This window comes from Onthophagus taurus, chromosome 6 (assembly GCF_036711975.1).
Source record: "Onthophagus taurus isolate NC chromosome 6, IU_Otau_3.0, whole genome shotgun sequence".
Taxonomy (NCBI): Eukaryota; Metazoa; Arthropoda; class Insecta; order Coleoptera; family Scarabaeidae; genus Onthophagus; species Onthophagus taurus.
The window spans coordinates 19,903,782-19,921,291 of NC_091971.1; the positions used below are offsets into that span (position 1 = coordinate 19,903,782).

Consider the following 17,510-nt stretch of genomic DNA (forward strand, 5'->3'; position numbering starts at 1 on the left):
GTAAATTTGCATGAAAGTACTGAAGAGAGTAGAAGTAGTAAAGTACTGATTGTGAGTAAAACAAGGCGATACACTGTTGAACCCAAATTGTTCATCACAGTTCTCAGAGTGCATTTAAACGATTGGATTCGACCGAAAAATGCATAAACAGTGATTGCAATTGCTTCAGTAATTTGCGCTACGCGGACGATATAGTACTTATATCGGATAGCCTTGGAGAGATTAAACTAATGCTGAACGACTTAAAGAAATACTTAAAGACTTAAATTGATCGATCCTGGGTCTAACTCTGAGGAACTACATACGAAATTAAGACCTATGAAGAAGAACTGGCGTAAATGATATTATTAACATTGTGGCAAAGCTTAAGTGGAACTGGGCAAGTGGACAAAATGGTTGCTTGATTGGAGACCGCGAGCGAACAGGCGAAATAGACGTCAAAAGAATGACTAACAATTGGATTCAGACAGCACAGAATAGAATCGAATGGAACAGAATAGGGGAGGTTTATGTCCAACAATGGACGCAGAGGGCTGCTTGATGATAATAATCATAATAACTTGATCTAATCTAAATTACGACAGATTCGTCTAATGATAATACGTCTTTAATTGTTGACAATTCCTCATCATCTTCCTCTTCATTTTTTTTTTGAAATCTTATATATTTTTACTGGTATCACTTTTATACCCACTGTTTAGGTATTTACCCTGGGCCGGGGTAAATACCCGGATAAATACCCATTTTAGAAATTCCTATCCGTCAGGTATTTATCCAGCGCCCATCACTGATTATTAACAACAGATGTAATTTGATATAAGAAGCATCTCTTAAAAAATTCCAAATGATGGGAGGGAGAAGTTAACCTACTCCTGAACCGGATATTGACATTGTGTACGTCCGTTCTAAAACTTTTGGCATCGATAGTAGACACATATGCACTTTCGACGCACTCACCAACGCAACATCCAAGCTGATTTGGACACTTCTCACAATGATAGATTGTTTGCCTTCTTATATTTTGCATGGAGCAAATTCTACACCGGTTTCTATTTACACGTCCATCCTTTGGTTTGGATGTTATTTTCATGTCAAAACACGTTCTGACAAATATAATATTTTGGGCGTTCCAAAATTCCACTCGCAAGAGACTGCTGAAAAGAGAAATTCTAAAATCATCTAATGTCATGTTGTTTTACAAATCTTATTTTATGAAAGGTGAAGTGAATTTCGTTTCCGTGTTCCATTGTCAGCAGCCAACCATTTCCAGTAGTTGATATCGTCAAAATATGTGGCAATAGTATCCTCATTTTTATTTTATTTTTTGCTAATACATCTTTAGAGTTGAGCTTCATTCTGTCTGCTAATAAATCTAATACCACTTTCAAAGTATGGCCCTTTATACAGCTAATCATCTAATGCCCCGATATACATCTGTGATCTTATGATCGTGCCATTTGGTTCAGTCAGCAGATATACCTTGATTCCTTACTTGTGACGCCTGTTTTTATACAGGGTGATTCATTAGCTCTATGACAAACTTTGGCCGATGAAAGGTGATGTGATTCTAAGGAAAAAATGTTATATGAATATGGGTCCGATTCATTTTGGTTAAAGAGTTACAAGCCTTTGAAAATTTTACACAGTTTAATAGGCAAATGAAAATGTAACATAAAAAATAAGTTTAAAAATTACAAAATTGTTCGAAATGTCCGCCTTCAGCTTGAATGCACGCCTCACATCGACGAAGTAAAGATTCTATCACACGACGTATGATATTTGGATCATTCCGTATGCTATTAGCTGCATCTTGAATTCTGTCCAGAAGTTGCTGACGGGTAGTAATTTCTACATGGTACACAAGCTGCTTCATGTATCCCCAGAAATAATAATCCAGCGGATTTAGATCTGGGGATCGTGGTGGCCAGACTACTGGACCTCCATTACCAATCCATTTGTTTGGAAAATGTTCATGTCACCAAGCGATGACTTCTCTTCCTCGATGTGGTGGTGCACCATCGTGCTGATACCACATATTTTGAACGATGTTAAGTGGTACGTCGTCGATAAAATCGAAAAGGTTATGTCCCAAGAAATTTCTGTACATATTTGCATTTAAGCGTTCATTTATCACCCATACAGGTAGCAAAGAATTGTTAAAAATGCCACCCCAAACGTTTACACTAAACCGTTGCTGAAATCTTCCTGGTCTAATTGCATGTGGATTTTGCAAGGACCACACATGTTCGTTATGATAATTATTTATGCCGTCCCTAGTGAAACACGCTTTATCAGACCACAGAACTTGGGAAATGAAGTTATTATTTTGAGCATGTTGTTGAATAATCCAGTGGCAAAATGTTAAGCGTTGCTCAGTATCTCCAGGATGTAATGCTTGAACATTTTGGCGATGAAACGGATGTAACATTTCTCGATTCAATACACGCCATACAAAACTTTGGGATATTTGTAACATGCTCGCTATACGCCAAGTACTAATTGAAGGGTCGTCAAGTACTAAATCAATAACACGTTCTTCATTTTGTACATTCACATCATGGGGACGAACGGAATGTAGTGGAGCGGGGTTACCTGTTTCTCTCAGTCTGCAAAATGATGCACTAAACACTGTATGGGCAGGTTGATGTCTATTTGGAAACCTACGAAGGTATTCTCTTGCTGCTTGCCGAGCGTTTCCGTTACAAAGCCCGTATACAAAAATAATATCTGCATATTCTTCAGTCGTAAATACATGCATTTTCGTTTTCGATCAAAACTCTTACAATTATAAACTTTGAAACACACAGAATAGAGTAAATTGAAATGTTTGACATAAAGAACTCAGTTTTGTTATCACAGCCAACTCTGTATTTGTGTTTCATACTTATTGTTGCGATTGTTGCAAATCTTTACTTCGTCGATGTGAAGCGTGCATTCAAGCTGAAGGCGGACATTTCGAACAATTTTTGTAATTTTTAAACTTATTTTTTATGTTACATTTTCATTTGCCTATTGTCGAAAGACTAGCAGACCACGCCACAACACCATTCGAAAATAGGCATTGGACCTATTGTAGATTTATACAGGGTGATTTACATAAGAACCGACACAGAGCAGGGACATGTAGAGGACAATAAATTAAGATGATTTAATGATTTAACGCAACAGAGATAAGTTGCGTTCAATCATCTTAATTTATTGTCCTCTACAGGGTGTCCCAATTTCGATGTCCGCATAGGCTATCTCCGAAACTAAAAGAGATAGAAAAAAAGTAGCTTACATGTCATGATCTCGTTTTTCGAGAAAATGCTAATGCCGAAAACTCCGAACAGCTATCGTCTTTTGTTTTCGCCCTATCGGCAAAAAGTGAAAATTTTACGAAAACGACAATCGCGAATATCTCACTTATTAAACTAAAATTAGAACTAAAACTAGAACTAACACTAGAAACTTTCGGGTTTTGCCGTGCGTCTTTTAATAAAAGGTTTGACGTTTCGGATGCCATGTTGCAACCTTCTTCAGAAACTGGTTCGAAGTAGAGTAGTTTCTGAAGAAGGTTGCAACATGGCATCCGAAACGTCAAACCTTTTATTAAAAGACGCACGGCAAAACCCGAAAGTTTCTAGTGTTAGTGTTAGTTTCTGTGTAACCTTCTTCAGAAACTGGTTCGAAGTAGAGTAGTTTCTGAAGAAGGTTGCAACATGGCATCCGAAACGTCAAACCTTTTATTAAAAGACGCACGGCAAAACCCGAAAGTTTCTAGTGTTAGTTCTAGTTTTAGTTCTAATTTTAGTTTAATTCACACCGGCCGTGAAAGCCTTCGTACTTATATCTCACTTATTATCAACGATAGAGTATTATAAATACAACATTATATGGGCAACTTTTTACGAAGAATTCAGTGGTGTAGGAAAATTTTTTTTCCCATCTATTATTTTCGAGATTTTAGACCTAACTTTATTTTTTTAAATGGAAACCATAGTGGGCTATGACCTAAAATAATTTGTTATTTTCTTCTGACAACAAATATATATAGTTTCTAGGGTATATTTCTTATAGTTATTGAATAATTAACAAAAATTCATATTGTTCTATCTAAAACTAATGTATGTATTTAAAAGTTAATGTTGCTATGGTGATAACCATAATGTATCCATTTTTTTGTTCTTTCTAAAACTATTGTATGTATTTAAAACTTAACTGTTGTTATGGTGATAAACATACCATGATGGAAAACATTGTTTCCAATTATTGCCAAAGTTTGTAGCAGTATTTAAAAATCCACTAACAACTCTGGCATTATGTGCTGGTGCTCCGTCATATTGAAAATATATCATTTGAGACATATTTAATGGCAAATTGTCGACCAAAGGCTCAATGTGCTGCCTTAATATATTGAGGTATTACTATTTACCTTAGTTTAAGTTTTTATGGTAGATACTATATGCCAAAATTCTATTATTTAAAAGGGCACACCATACATTGAACCCTGATCTTCTTTGAACACTCAGAGACTTCATCGGTCCAGATGACATTTTGAACAAACAGCAGATTATTTAATTTTTCTAAATACACTGTTGGAAATAATTCATGAGCACACCCTGTATAATCTGAACGCGTGTGTCTAGCGCAATAAAATTTGATATGGAAGTAGTACTAAAGTAGTGTAACTTACTCTCACATGGAGAGCTACACAACTCTGCTGGGAGGAGAAACATCAATAGCGAGAGTATCATCCCCGTGAGCTTCGCGTACCATCGCTACACGACGTGGCATGGAGTGTATAAGTCGCTGTATTGTAGCAAGAGGGATGGCCAACCATGCCACTTCAACTCGCCTCCATAGCTCCTCAACGTTAGCCGAGGAAGGCGGATAACGTAGAAGTCTCCGACCAGTCATTTCCCAAACATGTTCGATCGGATTCAGATGCGGAAACCAAGCTAGCCATGGAAGCATTCGTATACGGTGCTCTTCTACAAAGGTCTGTACAACACGCCCGATGTACTGTCGTATGTTGCATGTATAGCAGACCTGGGAGCCGCCGAACGTAGGGAAGCACAACAGACCGGAGCACCTCATCTACGTATCGTTGACCCGTCATGGTTTGCTATACACGCAGCAGACGTGTACGTCCACCATATGTAATCGCACCCCATACCATAATGCTCGGTTGTCGGTGGATAGGGCGTTCTTGCACACACTGCTCGAGTAGACGATCACCACGGCTCTGACGAACTAAAATTCGCGCATCACCGGTGCTCAATTCGAATCTTAATTCGTCGGAAAACAAAATGTCCCTCTACTCGGCAACCTACTAATGCCTAGCGTCGACCCACTCGTGACGTATGCTGCGGTGCTCTGGTGTTACTGGAATCCGCTGTATCGCACGACGCGCGCACAGTCCGCTATCTACCAAAAGTCGATAACGACCGCTCGAGACGACGTGCAATTTCACGAAACGATACACCCTCAATGTGCATACCGACAAACATTCCTCGCTCAAACTCGCTTAAGTAACGCGATCGTCTATCCATTGCGCACAGAGTACGATAACAATGTAGTCCCTCACACCACACTAAAAACGACCGGTATTTTCCATCCACTTCCGTCTCCATAGCGACGGAATGTTCCACTTGGAAGGGCGGCTCAGTCAACAATGCCGCGACGGAACAACTCGAAACTCGCTGAATAAACTCATCTACAGTAAAGCTTTGTGCTCCGCAAATATTAAGGATTTATCTTTACGCGTTCAGATTATATAGGATGTGCTCGTGAATTATTTCCAACAGTGTATCTACAAAATTCTAATCTTAGATTGACATCTCCGGCACGTAAATAATGAGTTAGCCTCGTCTTGTATGGTTTATACTTATTTTTCTTTCACATTCGGGAGCAGCGGCTTTTGGGTCAGACGTCTTGTTCAATTTCTCTGCAAGATGTTGATGGATTTATCGCAAGTGAAGCCAACACATTGACTTCATCCTCTTGCTAAAATCTATTAAGTTTTCTGCTAACCGGCTGAAGTTTCTTACGTGCGGTTGTCTTCTTTCCGGATACCTTGTGAAATATAATTCCGCGGCTAACGTCGCATTCTTATTTGATAACATATAGCATTCCATCATGTTACAGTTTTCATAATTTTCGAAATTCATTGTAAAGTTTTATTCATTTTTGTTACACTTTGACACTTGACATCCTGGTGCTTCATACTAGCACATAATGCCAGAGTTGTTATCGAATTTTTAAATACAAACTTAAGCAATTATTTGATACATTATGTGCCATCATAGTATGTATGGTTATCACCATAGCAACATAACTTTTAAATACATACATTAGTTTTAGATAGAACAAAATGAATTTTTGTTAATTATTCAAAAACTATAAGAAATATACCCCACAAACTATATACATTTGTTATCAGAAGAAAATAACAAATTATTTTAGATCATAGTCAACTATGGTTTCCATTTAAAAAAATAAAGTTACGTCTAAAATCTCGAAAATCAAAGATGGGAAAAAAATTCTACCTACGCCATTGAATTCTTCGTAAAAAGTTGCCCATATAATGTTTTATTTATAATACTCCATCTTTGATAATAAGTGAGATATTCGCGATTGTCGTTTTCGTAAAATTTTCACTTTTTGCCGATAGGGCGAAAACAAAAGACGATAGCTGTTCGGAGTTTTCGGCATTAGCATTTTCTCGAAAAACGAGATCATGACATGTAAGCTACTTTTTTTCTATCTCTTTTAGTTTCGGAGATAGCCTATGCGGACATCGAAATTGGGACACCCTGTAGAGGACAATAAATTAAGATGATTGAACGCAACTTATCTCTGTTGCGTTAAATCATTAAATCATCTTAATTTATTGTCCTCTACATGTCCCTGCTCTGTGTCGGTTCTTATGTAAATCACCCTGTATAAATCTGCAATAGGTCCAATGCCTATTTTCGAATGGTGTTGTGGCGTGGTCTGCTAGTCTTTCGACAATATATAAAAACAGGCGTCACAAGTAAGGAATCAAGGTATATCTGCTGACTGAATCAAATGGCACGATCATAAGATCACAGATGTATATCGGGGCATTAGATGATTAGCTGTATAAAGGGACATGTACAGGCTACATGTCCCTGCTCTGTGTCGGTTCTGATGTGAATCACCCTGTATAAAAAAAATCATTTAGAGTTTCTCCACCATTTGGATTTTTGATGTGATGGGATTTGTGATGATCAGTAAAAAGTAATTCCGGTTCCTATGTGTATGCAGAAAAGTACTTCAAATTGAACAACGAATGAAGCCTCAGCTGTGAAAAAATTCTAACGAGATTTTTTGATTACCGAAAAATTATCCAAAGTGAAGAGTTATCCGCTGACTGGTCTATAGCGCGGAAAGGTTATAAAAATTCGTTTTTTATTCAGATATCACCAAGCATATGAACGATCTCAATTTAAAACTTCAAGAAGAGAACCAGCCAGAGTTTAGCAAATTTATATACCAGATTATCTCCAGATATCGTTTAGTCAAATTTCATCTAATGAAAGGCTATCATAAAATTCTTTCAACATAAATATTGAAATGCTGGATCTCATACTTCATTTGAAAATAATTGAGTTGCAAAGTATTATAGTATCTTTACACAACTTTATACAGCTCGTTGGAGCTAAGTATATATATTATCAAAACTAATGGCATAAAATAACCTATGCGAAGTTAGCCCCCAATTAGATAGGATTTTGCATGTATAGTATTTTGATTATAACAAGAGAACCAGTCAACCGATTTCTAGAAAGTCTAGCCCCCAATATAAAAAAAATAATTTAAACTAAATAGACTATAATTAGAGAACGGTTTGACGGATTTTAATGTTTTATATCTCAATTAAAAGTTTGTGTCTGGCTGAATGCGGTTGTCGAAATGCCCGATTCTAAATATTTAGGGATTTTTAATTAAAACACAAAAAACGAATTAATCAATCACATCAATTATCTCCTTAACTAATTGACCAATTTTAGTCATCAACATCTCGATCGAAAGTATGATCTACAATTAATGCGAAGGTGGAAATGCCCGATTTCAAAATTTACTAATTACCTGCGTACGGCTATTGAAATGATCCCGTGAATCTGCCGACTGGAAGTCTAGCCCCCAAACTTTCGATTGAGATATAAAACATTAAAATCAGTCAAACCGTTCTCTAATTAGATCGCGAAGAGTGCTGTCCGACGACAACAGTGTTAAAGCTACTCAACAGAAGAAGCCCTCTGCGTCATCTAGAACGCTACTATTGGCGGATAGTCAGGGTCGTTTCATTTCTGGGATGCGTGGGAATAAACTACCAGATCTTGAAGTTATTTTCAAACCAAATGCTTGTTTATTGGATGTTATTTCCGATGCCGGCGCTTTGGCAAGTGCGTTTACTAAAAATGACTATGTTTTAATATTTGCAACTACGAATGATGCGTTGTGTAACTGGAAGTTAAATGTATCTAAATTGCACAAAATATTGACGAAACTGGGACATACTAATGTTGTAATATTGTCCATCCCTTATATAAATCCGAAGTTTAATGTCAATGAACTTATTTTTGAGATGAATTGTGACCTTTTTAAGTACTGTGTTAGATATCAGAGTAAAGGATTATTTTTTTTAGATGTTAATGAGATATTGGGTAATTGCTATTGTAATAAGATTAACATCCACTTGGATATGAAAGCTAAATCTAAGGTTTTTAACGCGTTGTATAAGGTAATTGATACCCATAAATGTTTCTTTTATCCGAACTCCAATGATAACTTAGTTTATATTTCTACGGATGCGGTGTGTGCGTCGGCGTGTGTTTGACAATGTGAATGAATTGGAGCCTTTTACCTCTTTCATCCAATCCTATCCCGTGGCGACCGTTGATAACTCAATTATTTCCATTTTTCACATTAATGCTCAGGGTTTGCGTCAAAAATTAGGTGAACTTGAGATATTTCTCGAAACTTACAATATTGTCTTTGATTTTATGTGCATAAGTGAGCATTTTCTCTTTGATTTGGAGTTTCAGCTTGGTGTGTCAGTTGGGGGGTGGATTGCTCTTTCATACTTTGCTAGGACGGATCACATCCATGGTGGAGTGGCGATATTCGCGAAAAGAGACCGGAAATGTAGTTTGTTGGGTGACATAAATGACTTGTCGGTGGAGATGGATTGTGAATTGGCGGCACTGCGTTGCGAGGTCTCTCGTATTGTGATTGTATGCGTATATAGGTCCCCATCTGGGAATTTTACAACTTTTAAGGACATTATGGAGCGTGTTCTGGGCACTCTTGCGAACCACAAGCATGTTGTGGTCCTGGGTGACTTCAATGTCAGATTTGGTAGCGGAGAGTCAAATGCTATTGAACTGTGTAATATTTTTTCTTCTTTCGGGTTTTCACCATCTATCTCCGGACCCACCAGGGGCAAAAACTGTCTTGACAATATATTTGTTAATTTTGCTGAGGACAGGTTCAAAGCTGGGGTGGTCGTGAATAATATCTCTGATCACCATGGTCAATTTGTCTCTGCTGCAGTATGACTTCCAATTGGAATTGACTACAGTTCTGTAATGTACAGGCGGATTACCGTTGAGGGGAATTTGAGATTCTTTGAATCCTTTCAGGGTTATACTTGGGAATTTCTCTGTGATGACAGTTTCAATTTCAAGGATAGATTTGACTATTTCTTTCATAGATTTCTATCAACTTTTTATATGGCGTATCCTCTAACTAGAAAACGTGTTAGAAATTGTGACGGAGGCGTAAAGTGGTTCAATAATACACTGCGTCAGATGAGACTCAGGTGTGATCTCGCTTCCAATCTTTTCAATCGTTATGGAACTGCTAATCTTAAGGAAATGAGGGATAGAGCAAGGTCGGCGTACCGTAATGGCATCGTTGAGGCTAAACGGAAGGCCGCTGTCGGATACATTAACGCATCGAGCAACAAATCGCGGGCATCTTGGACTTTGATTAATGGGTGCAGGGTCAGTGTGGACAAGCAGAATGTTGCGGATATGGATCCCGATAATCTAAACAGCTTTTTTGTAAATGTCGCTAATAACAATGTTGCTAAACTCGGCCTGTCTATTGGGTCCCCCTTGCATCTGTGTCGTAGTAACTTTGACAATGTTCCTGTTTTCTCTTTTGTTGAGGTATCAGAGAGTGAAGTTAGAAGTGTTCTACAGTGTTTAAAGACAAACGGAACTAGAGACATATACGGTGTTTCAACGGGGGCTATAAAATGTAACATTAGCCTCATGGTTGCGCCCCTTACCATAATGGTTAACAGCATGATGCGATCACATACTTTCCCGGATCAATTAAAGATAGCTTCCATTGTGCCTATTTTTAAGCATGGGGATAAAAACGATTGTTCGAATTATCGTCCCATTAACATTCTCCCGATACTGTCCAAAATATTTGAGCGCGTAATCTACAAACAAATAATGGCACACGTGGAATTGTATGATGTGCTTTTTGAGAATCAGTTCGGCTTTCGACCTGGTAGGAGCACCGGGGATGCGATTGTTAATTTTATGAATGTCTGTCACAGTACGTATGAAGATCGGGAGTACTGTGCTGCTCTATTTCTTGATTTGTCTCGTGCTTTTGATAGTGTGTCGCACCGTATTCTTCTCCTGAAGCTGAAGTCTGTTTTTCGCTTTGATTTAAATAGAGAGGGTGTAAAGTGTTTGTTGTACACTGATGATGCCACATTGCTTGTCTCCGGGTTAAACTACGAGGAGGTAATGTCTTCCTCAAACAAACTGTTGACTGCTGCGAACGACTGGTGTGCAGCTAATGAACTATGTTTGAATAAAGACAAAACGGTTCAGACACTTTTCACCCTAAAACGGGACTGTATGGGTGATTTCCCCCCTGCTAGATTGCTGGGCATAACGGTGAGCTCCAGAGATCTGAAATTTGATGTGCATGTGGCTGAAATTGGTAAAAAAATCTCAAGAAACATTTTTCTACTACGTAGACTAGTGAGCTCGGTATCTGTCGAGGTGGCCAAAACAGCGTATTATGCGCTGATACACTCAATGATTGACTATGGTATTATTGCCTGGGGTGGGAGTCCAGCAAGTAATTATGTGTTTGGTTTACAACACAGAGCTGTGAGAGTGTTGGCAAAACTTAGTTATAGGGAAGATTTTCGCCTCGCCTTTGAATCCTTGAATATTCTAACGCTTCCATCACTGTTTATTCTAAAATGTTTGCTGTATATTCATAGTAATGATAAACAGTATAAGACGCACGCCGACGTGCACAGTTACTTTACCAGAAACCGTACGAACATGTGCGTAGATTTTTGTCGGTTGAGTGGAACGCAGAAAGGTCATTTGTATACTGGTCAGATTTTGTATAATAAGTTACCGCAATCTATTAGAGCACGACAACACAAGCAATTTAAAACTGTTATAAAGAATTTCCTGATGACGGGTGCGTTCTACTCAGTCGAGGAGTTTTTAAGGAGTGATATTGTCATTGTATGAATGTATTTTTATTGTATTTTCTTCTCGGCTCCTGCGTCTGTATTTTGTTGTATATTCTGTTTAAAATGACGTGTGTAAACCTTGGGCATAGAGCACTAATAAAGTTATTATTATTATTAATTACAGTCGATTTAGTTTAAATTATTTTTTTTATATTGGCGGATAGGCTTTCTTTTGCAGGACATTGAAATTCGATTAGTGCGTTTTATTTTAGTAAAATGACGTAAGTTTTATTTGAAATGTTTCGAGAAAACGAGTAATTTTTTTATTGAAAGGTTGAGTTTTGAAACCAAAAAACGATTTAAAACCGCTTCGGCCCGTCGTCTTTACATTTTTTGTTTATTCACCTCCAGTATTCCTTCTTCCCACAATAAATTAAGGAGGGGATGTTTGGAAGTTGATTCGCTAATAACGCATTTTAGTTGATATACGGGCATTTAAGGGTGATAAAGTAGTTTAGAAAAATAAAACTTATTATTTGAATTAAGATAAATGCGTGCTATATTTATGCTAAGTGTTAGGTGATATTAGTGATGTGATTAGACAATCATGGGATTGCTATTTTATGGATGTTAAAAGGTATCGTATTAATTCATTTTTTTTGTCACAATAAATTAGTTTATCGTTTCTTTCCAGCTGAACTTCGAAGTAAAATCCCAGGAAAATAACATCCATTCGGTGAGTCGTTTTCAATTTTATTAATTGATCAAAACATATCGGGAAAATTCGCGATTTGAACTTTGTAATTTTTAAGGATTTGTGCTTGAAAAATGGTACCAATCAATAAATTTTTGCATTTTGTGCTTGAAAAATTATAAAGCTTTAATCAACATTGTCAAAACATGAAATAATTTGAAATTGAGTGTAAACTACTCCAAATAATACTAGTATAATTCAAACGTTTTAATGGGACTCCCCCATCTTTTTTTTTTGTATCAAATAAAATAATTTCTTCGGGAATTTTTTGCTACCAAATTATGTGGTATTTCAATTTAATCTTTTGCATATGTTTTGATATGTTTTTTATGATATATTTACTTATTCAAAAAGAATTGTTTATAGAAAATAATCTTTACATTGTCCCTCAACCAAGTTGGTACGTGGATTGTCTAAGTTGCTGGTTGACACAATATCTATCCTTGAAATGATCTGAAACTCAAAAATCAAATTATGTTCTTTTCTATATATGTACTTGTGATTATCGTTTGAACTAGAACTAAGCAAAAAAAATGTTATTGGCAAAATGGCGCCTAGTCAAATTAAGATAATCGATTTTTTTCTTCAAATCCATAAGTTTATCTCAAAAATAAATCATGTATATATCGTATCAGCTTCTCTGTAGATCATACGATAGAAAGATGCTATTTGAAACTGCAGTTCAAATTTCAAGTCAATCGAATGAGTAGTTTTTTAGGAATCGTGTTAACCAGATGTAAAAAGGATGTTTCGAGAAAAATGCACTTAGAGTTTCATGTAATACAATGTTATGCGTGTATACACCTTGTTAATTTAATGTTTATAACTTCTACATTCAGCCAGACGCAACCTTTTCATTTGCGATATATAACATTAAAATCGGTAAAACCATTCTTTAGTTATAGCGAATTTAATCAAAAAAATTTTTTCGTATTGGGGGCTAGAGTTCCAGTCGGTAGATACGTGGACTCATTTAACATGTTCGCTACCAAGCGTCACACATATGTGACGCATGAATTTCCTTACAGGACCGGCGTCACATATATGTGACACCGAGATCACAATGTTTCAAACACGTTTTCTTATAAACCGGTCTATATATACGTATATTGCTGTTTCCACGATCTCGATATTTGTTTGATACAAACACGTGCCACATGGTCTGCGGTTTTGTGTTTTAGTTGATTCAAAAAAAATTTGTTTTAAATTTTGATGTTATAGTCATATTCTGTTTCTATGTGCGGCTGGAAATTAATAAAATAATAATTTTATTATTAATTTTATTGTGTTTAGCAGGAAAAGGTAAATATGATTATTTTTCAATGTAAATTTTCGTGAAATTCTTGATATATTAGTGGTCTAGTCAACCTTGGATGGTCAGGGGTTGACGATGGTGTTTTGTTATTATCAATACATTTATTATAGGTTTACTATGGCTAGTACCAGTCGTAAGAGAACTGCTATCTAGGAGGAATTAGAGAATGATACAAAAAAAATTATGGTTGTCGACGAAAATGATAGTTTTGAAGAACCGTTTTCTGAGTCTGAGAGTAGTTTTGCACCATCAGATTCTGACGATACCTCACAAGATTGTAACTCGTCACATGGAGAAGAAAATTGGACTGATACTGACGAAAGCCCACAATTACATCCATTTAGTGAAAAAGAAGGATTGAAATATAATATCTCATTAAAATCTTCAGAGTACGACGTATTTTCGTTGATATTTGATGAAAAGCTTATTGAAAAAATTTGTGATTGGACAAATGCTCGCGCTAATTATATGATTCAAAATCAAAACCTAAAACGTAAGTCAAATATGAAAAGATGGTTTCCAACTACTTCTGACGAAATAAAAAAGTTTCTAGGATTATGCATCGTAATGGGTAATATAAAAATGCCATCATTAAAAAGTTATTGGTGTAAAAATAGTATCTACTATCACCCATTGTTTGGAAATAATATGCCAAGAAACCGTTTTCAAAACATACTAAGATGTTTATGTTTTTATAAAGAAACAGATGATAAATCCTATAAAATGCATAAAATTGATCAAGTTTTGAATCATATTTTACATAATATACAAAGTTTATATTATCCTGGTGAACATCTTTCATTAGACGAAGCACTAGTTTTGTGGCGAGGACGTTTGAACTTTAGACAGTACATACCGAACAAAAAGGCAAAATATGGAATAAAATTGTATGAATTATTATGTACACCTGATGGATTTTTGCTGAATATTTTAGTTTATTGTGGAAAAGGAATCGTCAACAATGAAAATGGACATGCTGCTTCTGTAGTTTATGAACTCGTTAAAAATTATTTAGGTAAAGGTCATACACTTTACATGGATAATTATTATAACAGTGTAAAGCTAGCAGAATGCCTTTACAAGGACAAAACACATGTAGTCGGTACGCTTCGAAAAAATAGAAAAGGCAATCCTGTGAAAGTTGTGTCTACGAAGCTGAAGAAAAGTGACTCTATTTTCCAAAGAAAAAATTGTGTCCTTGTTCAAAAATGGAAAGATAAACGAGAGGTTTTATCAATCTCTACAAAACATTCAGCTGAATTCCAAGAAGTGGCTAACAAAAAGGGAAATTATAAATTCAAACCAATCACTATCGTTGATTATAATAATTATATGTCAGGCATTGACCGAACTGACCAAATGGTGTCCTACTACTCCACACCACGCAAATATGTGCGTTGGTATTTAAAGATGTTCTTTCATCTTCTAGATGTGTGTATTTGGAATTCATGTTATATTTACAATAAAGTTGTACGTAAGAAGATGACCTACTTACAATATCGAGATGCAATAGCAAATAAATTATTGCAACATAATATTATTGTAAATCAAGAACAGAGGACAACAGAAGATCAACATTTTCCCAAAAAAGTAGCTAAAAGAGTGAGATGTAGCATGTGTTCCAAACAAAAGAAAAGATCTGCTACCTTTTATGTTTGCGACACTTGTAAAATTGATGACCAACCGGTTGGTTTATGTATTGATAACTGTTTTAAAGAATACCATACGAAATAAATCTTGATGAGTCTTGAATTTTACAATTCAAATAAAATTAATTGATAGTTTTCAATCATAAAAGTTCTGTTTTCTTATTTTTCACATTTTGTATCTGAAAAATATTTTATTCTAAGGATATTTTTGTTATGTTGTAATATTAGAAATAAATTTAAATTGTTTCAAAATGTATACAGTTTTAATTTTATAATGTCACATATATGTGTCAAGTGGTCAATAGGTAAAAAGTTGTACATATAGACCTCCGTCACACTGGTGTGACGTGTTCATGAAAACAAGTTCTCATAATTTTCTTACTATATATTATATTCCTGGTACAAAAACAGAAAATTTTCGAAGAAAATAAGAATAAATTGTCTTCAGTCTACCATGAGCATCTTTCGTATACCTTGTGGTAGCGAACGTGTTAAATAACCGTACGTAGGTAATTAGTAAATTTTGAAATCGGGCATTTCCGCCTTCGCATTCATTGTAGATCATACTTTCGATCGAGATGTTGATGACTAAAATTGGTCAATTAGTTAAGAAGATAATTGATGTGTTTGATTAATTCGTTTTTGATGTTTTAATCAAAATCCTTAAATATTTAGAATCGGGCATTTCGAAAACCGCGTTCGGCCAGACACACACTTTTAATTGAGATATAAATCATTAAAATCCGTCAAATTCGTATAGTCGATTTAGTTTAAATTAATTTTTTTATATTGGGGGCTAGACTTTCGGGCGTTCACACGTGCATAAACAACGAGCCACACGGAACACGGTGTCATTCCGAGAGCTGTACAGGGTTAACGGGGGAGAATTGAAATCGGGCATTTTATGGTTTCGATAGAAGAAACTATGAAGAATCGAATGACGTATAGATCTTGATCATCGGGTACATCGTTTACGAGTTATCACCACTTAAAAAAGGTCATTTCTGTGTTGTTTTCGTGTACCTTCGCATTATTTTGGCGTTTTAGCGGAATTCGAAAGAGATTTCAAATCGGGCATTTCCACTTTCGTATTGGCCAAAGATTAAGCTTTCGAATGAGACATTGTTTATCGAAATCGGTTGACTAGTTCTCTTGTTATAATCAAAATACTATACATGTAAAATCCTATCTAATTGGGGGCTAGAAAAATTGGGGGCTAACTTCGCATAGGTCATAAAATAAACTAAAGATTCTTGATATCAACAAGAACTCTTCTTGTCACACTACCTAATTTGTAAAGATCAATGTTAATTAACCTCTCTAAAACCTTACAAACAGTCGATAATTTAGAAAATTTTTGACTATGTGTCCAAAAGTTTCATGTTGAATAACGGACATGATGATGATTTTGTAAAATATAATAATCTTAAAGTTGCAGTAATCCAATATTTTATAAAAAAAACCTATAATTTTTACGCATTTTTCTTTATTACTGCGACATTAATACAATAAAAATCAAACATAATTTTAATTATTAGCAACCTTAGCTAAATCACCTAATAACTTATCGATTGCAACGTCCCCAACGGTTTGTCTAAAAAGTAACTCTTCCAATCCTTGTTTACCAACCGCTTGAACAGCCGGTAAAGTTAGCAATAATTTTCCAAATCTTCCTTTGTGCGAACTTTTACTCTGCCCGCAATATTCGTGTAACATAACGTGAGTTTGGTCTTGAAGAAGTTCGACGTGAGTAGGTTCGCAGAGACCTCGGCATTCCGCTTTAAAAAGAACGAGAGCTTTCAAACAAGCGTATTCGGTATGATCCACTCTTAAAAGAGTCAATCTTGAGATTATCTCTCGGAGCTTTCTCGCGTCTTCTTCTAAAGCCGAATGTCTCGTCGTTGGAGCCATTGCATTACTCACCAACAAAGCTAAACAATTTTAATGATTAAAAGAAAGATTTCGATTGACAAAATTTACCTTCATCTACAGGTAAAGCCCACTGAGCTGCTGTTAAAACGAATAATTCACTCCAACTTTCTTCTAATAAAACAGATTGATCTCGGTATGATAACTAAAAATTATATGAAAGAATTTTTGAGATATAAAGAAGGATGTTATAATACTTGTAAAAATGAAGGTATCGTTCTGGCCCATTTTATTGCTAAAAATAATAATTTTGCTGCTGATTCATAAACATTTTCGGCCGGGAATAACGAAACTGATGGAAGGTGAAGAGGTTTTCTTATTTCTTTTTCTTCTTGATCTAAAATAATTCGATTATATTTTTTGGCAATTTTACTAAGGGCCGGTTGTACA

At 35.8% G+C, this 17,510-nt stretch overlaps 1 protein-coding gene across 1 annotated transcript in view; it reads right to left on the bottom strand.

Moving 5' to 3' along the window:
• Positions 1–16,657: 16,657 nt before the first annotated feature.
• Positions 16,658–17,510, bottom strand: part of LOC111419174 (nuclear receptor subfamily 2 group E member 1-like) — a 32,767-nt gene continuing 31,914 nt past the window's right edge. Inside the window, exons 5-7 of the mRNA XM_071196651.1 lie at positions 17,318–17,457; positions 17,172–17,265; positions 16,658–17,122 (exon numbers count right to left, since the gene is read on the bottom strand). Of these exons, the coding sequence (XP_071052752.1) occupies positions 16,719–17,122; positions 17,172–17,265; positions 17,318–17,457 (638 nt within the window). The 3' untranslated portion in view covers positions 16,658–16,718. The remainder of the gene's footprint in view (positions 17,123–17,171; positions 17,266–17,317; positions 17,458–17,510) is intronic.